General features: G+C 30.8%; 2 protein-coding genes across 4 annotated transcripts; both read left to right on the top strand.

Moving 5' to 3' along the window:
• The first annotated feature begins 616 nt into the window (after positions 1–616).
• Positions 617–3,165, top strand: LOC119680551 (N-acetyllactosaminide beta-1,3-N-acetylglucosaminyltransferase 2-like). 3 transcript variants are annotated; one of them, XM_038093444.1, is made up of 3 exons: positions 617–829; positions 907–1,629; positions 3,120–3,165. In XM_038093444.1, exons 1-3 carry the CDS (start codon positions 622–624, stop codon positions 3,161–3,163), a joined length of 975 nt encoding a protein of 324 aa, XP_037949372.1. In that variant the 5' UTR covers positions 617–621; the 3' UTR covers positions 3,164–3,165. The 3 variants fall into 3 exon arrangements, with proteins under 3 accessions (XP_037949372.1, XP_037949373.1, XP_037949371.1); XM_038093445.1 differs by lacking the exon at positions 3,120–3,165 and having other exon boundaries at positions 617–732; positions 781–829; positions 907–1,755; XM_038093443.1 differs by lacking the exon at positions 3,120–3,165 and having other exon boundaries at positions 907–1,755.
• Positions 3,017–4,707, top strand: LOC119680550 (beta-1,3-galactosyltransferase 5-like). Its single transcript, XM_038093441.1, has 2 exons — positions 3,017–3,265; positions 3,568–4,707. The coding sequence occupies exons 1-2, from the start codon at positions 3,037–3,039 to the stop codon at positions 4,371–4,373; spliced, it is 1,035 nt and encodes a 344-aa protein (XP_037949369.1). The 5' UTR covers positions 3,017–3,036; the 3' UTR covers positions 4,374–4,707.
• Positions 4,708–4,974: the final 267 nt, after the last annotated feature.

Here is a 4,974-nt window from a genome sequence, read left to right on the forward strand (position 1 = left end):
TATTCTGAACAATTTCAATTTTATTGGAGTTTGACTTTTTTTGGATTTTATTAGATCAAATTTACTCAATTATGCTATCCAACAGAGAACACCATATTATGTTCTCCTTGGTAAATAAATTTTATCTGACGATGACTTCAAGCATAGACAACCGAACGTATAATGAGAGAAATCGGACAACCGAAAATTTTAGGTATCCGTTGTCTCATTTATTGTCTTCTAAGAATTATAAAAAATTAAGAATGTTCTTTATTTATAATATTGGTAAGGGTATGTGGGCTACTCTTTTACAGACTTGTAGGTATCTCGGTAAATTGTGTTCATAGAAGATGCTCATGGGGTGAAGGAATTTGCATTTTTATTACATCAGGTTAAAAAAAAAGTTTTAGTCAATTTGAAGCTGACAGGACAAATGCTGTCCTATTTGTAGAAGAATTATCTATATATTAGCAGCACAAAAGATCAATCTGGTCGCAGTGCTCTGCTCTGTTGGGAGCTAGTACCCAGTTTACTTTTATTTATCTATATATTAAGTAGATAATTAATTTGTGATCTTAAATCAAGTAAGCATTTGAATATTTATTAAAACAAAATTTAAAAATTGTTGAGTTATTTGTTAATATGGCTTTTCCACATCTTTTCAAAAAATTTTTATTTTTGATATTTATTGGTTGCATAGGTTTCTTTAGCATTTCACACTTTCAATTGGATGATAATAACAATTCTAAATTGGTAAGTGATTATCACGTAAGTTCGTTACTAAATTTGACAAATTTTAAGTATTTATTGAAAACGGAACAATGCCGCAAATACAAAAGGCCATTGCTCGGTAAGTACTCTATTAATTGCATAGATCGCAGAGATACCCAACTATATATACGTTCATAATCTAGAACACATTTGTAGGAATTTTTGTGGTGATTTCTCCTGTGCAACACCATGAAATTCGTATGGCACATCGATATGCTTTGCCTCAATGCCGACTTGGGGAATTGGGTTTTCAGCGCATATTTTTAATTGGGGATATTCCACCAACACAAGAATCGATAAATCAACCAATGTTAGTTCATGAACAAAGTCGTTTCGGTGATTTATTGCAGGGAAACTTCTTCGATGTAAACCGCAATTCGAGTTACAAACACATAATGGGCTTACGTTGGGCAAGTCATGAATGCAGAATGGCTAAATTTATAATAAAAGTTAATGATAATGTCATTTACGATATTTACTTTGTACAAAACTATTTGAATGCATTATTAGAAAATGAATTTAGTCTAGCCACATCAAATCAATTTCTGTCCGGTTTAGTAATAGTTGCCAACAAGCCGTTACGAGATCCGAAGGTGGAATGGTATGCTAAACCAGAAGAATTTACCGCAGACATCTATCCATATTATCTTTCGGGTGGTTTCTATGTAACTAATCCCTTGACAGCAGCCCGTTTAGCACATGAAGCTGCAAAAGCCTCATATTTTTGGATAGATAACGTTTGGGTTACTGGAATTATACGACATAGACTAGAAATATTAGTACAAGGACTATTTGCATGGGCTTATAATTCGGATGTTTTTCTTGACTGTTGTGACACCAAATTAGTTAAACATGGATATAATTGCTACTCAAAATTAGGTATGTTCAATATAAATAAATTTGATACTCTAGTCAATTTTCAAAGTGCCTTGGAAATGTGTTATAATTATGACATTTAACTATAAAATTTAGATAGATAAATATAGATATAGATAACTATATATTGTGAGAAAAGAAAATATTATTAAAAATTGCCATTTAATAAATTCAAAAATGGGCACGATGCAAAGAAAATTTTTTGAATATATATTTTGTTACTCATGGTACTATTAAGAACGGCAACTTATTTAATTGCTATTTATAATGCTAATCCACAAGCAAGTCATCGGGCCAACTTTGGCCGAATTTTTTGGGAATAAAATCTATGCGATAGAAACAAATTACAAAATATCATAATAGAAAAATTCTTTGTATACCAGAAACTCTGATATATACTGAGATGTTTCTATTGACACCAACATCGACTGGATCAGTTTTGATTTAATATAGGTTAAATATATTCAGCAAAACAATGGTCATCTCTAACATTCCTTTAGCCTGGTTAGAAGAATTTAACCGATAAAGAAAATATTTGCCGATATCTACAATAAATGTGACGTTTTCCACACACATGGACATGCATCACTGAATCAATCAGCCGATCTGTTTGCAATGTGTCATTTTCACAAGATGTTCATAAAAAGCATTTCGATGAGTCTTCGATGAGTTACGATATTGTAACAATCTGCTTAGTCTAAATGATCTAAATTTGAAATTTAGTGTGGTCACATTTTCCGTACTTTTATTTCCTTCTCTGGAGCACAATAGATCTCATATGCTAAAATTTATCCTTGTCCATTTGTCCAAATGGTAATTAAAAAATTTTTTTTATTGATTATACTCATCCCACTTAAATACGTAGACCCTACCCAAACTGTAAAAATACTTCTAAAATTGTAAATCATTTTTTTGATCGGACTAGATTAAAGTTTAAACTCTAGTGTAAACACCGTATAATATTGCACTATTGCAATACTATAAGATAGAATGCAATAGTACATCAATGGACGCAGTCCATTAGATTTAAAATCTAAGCAAGCTGTTAGGTTCTTACTTTATACATATCCCATATACTATGTGATGTTGTCGGTATGTGACTTTTAAAGCTGTCATGTTTCTTATCTGTACTTTGGCCATTTACTACTTTAAATAGATATTGACATAGGCTTTTGACCATGTAGTCCTCTGTCAAATTTTCATTACCCGATTTAAAGTGCACTAGAGGAAGAAGAGAGTGTTACGCTTGATAGCTCTCAACTTTGTTTTTATTCTAAAATATGTTAAAATTATAAATTAGTTTGTTATAATATAATAGAAGAAATATTTTAAAAAAATATTTTTAATTAATTAAATCAAATAAGCATTTAGATTTTTGTAAAATTTGTGTTTGTTCAATTAAATTCTAAAATGGCTTTTCCCCATATATTTCGAAGAGTTTTACATCAAAAATTTCTATTTTTGACAATTTTTTTCTTTACTTGTCTTCTTAGTATTGTACGTTTCAGACCACCTGATATTGATCACTATGATATAGTAATCGATTATAATATAAATCAATTACTGAATATTACCAATTTTAAGTATTTACTTAAAACGGAGCAATGTCAGAATTACGAATACGAAAAGCCTTTGCTCGGTGAGTATAATGCAGTTTTCGATTGGTGAGTCTGGGGGTAACTTTTTTAATCGGGACTCAATTTTAGTGCAATTTTGATTTTTAGTTGGTAAATCTGTATACCACTAAAAAGTAAGGGTAGAAAGATTACTCTAAAAGGAAGAGCTGTTTAAAATGACTTGAAAAAGTGAGATTTGGTTAATAATAGATTAATAACAGATTGACAGCAAATCTTGATTAAATCCAGATCTACCAACTGACGACACTATTAGTGAGCACTTAAATATATATTAGATGATAACATATCTTTTCCATTTTAAAAGGAATTCTTATCGTGACTTCACTTGTAAAGCATAACAAATTACGTATGGCACATCGTAATGCTTTACCACAATGTAAATTAGCTGAATTGGGTTTTCAACGCATATTCTTGCTTGGCGATACTCCCCCCAATGAAATTCCGGTGAGCAAATCAGTACTACAACATGAACAACATCGTTTTGGTGACTTGTTACAGGGAAACTTTTATGACACATATCATAATTTGACATATAAGCACGTTATGGGTTTGCGGTGGGCGAGCAATGAATGTAGAAGAGCAAAATTCATTATAAAACTCGATGAGGACATCATTTACGATGTTTACTATCTACAAAGCTACTTAAAGACGTTATTGGAACATGAATTGAAACTGAGCACATCAAATCGTCTACTATCGGGTGTTATTATTGTTGCAAGTCAACCAATACGTTATCTTGGTTCGAAATGGCTTGCTCCACCGGAGGAATTTTCATCTAGCATCTATCCATACTATATATCAGGGTATTGTTATGTAACCAATGCGTTAACTGCAAAACGTTTAGTTGGAGAAGCAGCAGAGACGCCATTCTTTTGGATAGATGACGCTTGGGTGATTGGTATAATAAAAAAATATCGACTTGAAATACCGCTGCAATCAAGATTTGTATCCACTCATTATTCAATAGCTTTGAATAATTGCTGTGAGAAGTATTTAACTAAGTATGGATATAATTGTGAGTATAAAATCGGTATTGCTGACATATACGATACGGAAACAGTTGTCCAATTTCAAAAAGCTTTGGAATTGTGTTATTATAATAATGTGTAAGAACTTTAAGATGAATGTGAAGTTAAAAGAGACATATAGTTATTAACATATTTTTTAAGAAAAAATGTGCAATATTAATAGTTAAATATCTTACGATGTAAACGAATGATATTAAAGGATCGAAATGGTTCTAAGTACTGAGTTTTATACGGCAATATATACATATTTCTAAGATCACTATTATAATCTAACGCAGATCTTAGATAAGTCATTGAATAATCACAAAGCTTATGAGGAATACACAAATTAAACAGTGAGATGGGTGGTACTGTGCAGAAACCCAACAGCTATCAAAGAGTAAAATGCCCAGATGCACTTACTCGGAAAAAAAAGGCGCGACATCAACTAAATAAATAGAAAAAAAAAATTAATCGAAATAAATATAATAAATAATAATTAATAAATAATAATCTATCTTAATCTATATATAATCTAAATAAAGGTACATTTTTTTTTTGACTCGTTTTATGCCAAAAAGAAACTAGAAGCCTTCAAAAAGTAATGAAGAAACATCAACAAAAATTTGATTTAATTTATTGAAGTTTAGCTAACCATACAACGCTGTTTCGAGTATTGTCAAGTACTTATCATCAGTGTTCTT

Source organism: Teleopsis dalmanni, chromosome 2 (assembly GCF_002237135.1).
Source record: "Teleopsis dalmanni isolate 2A chromosome 2, ASM223713v2, whole genome shotgun sequence".
In the NCBI taxonomy this organism is placed as follows: Eukaryota; Metazoa; Arthropoda; class Insecta; order Diptera; family Diopsidae; genus Teleopsis; species Teleopsis dalmanni.

Coding starts and splice junctions, on each gene's coding strand:
- LOC119680551 (XM_038093443.1), top strand. CDS start 622: ATGGCTTTTCCACATCTTTTCAAAAAATTTTTATTTTTGATATTTATT. Junction 830..906: donor ATACAAAAGGCCATTGCTCG/GTAAGTACTCTA, acceptor ACACATTTGTAG/GAATTTTTGTGGTGATTTCT.
- LOC119680550 (XM_038093441.1), top strand. CDS start 3,037: ATGGCTTTTCCCCATATATTTCGAAGAGTTTTACATCAAAAATTTCTA. Junction 3,266..3,567: donor ATACGAAAAGCCTTTGCTCG/GTGAGTATAATG, acceptor CCATTTTAAAAG/GAATTCTTATCGTGACTTCA.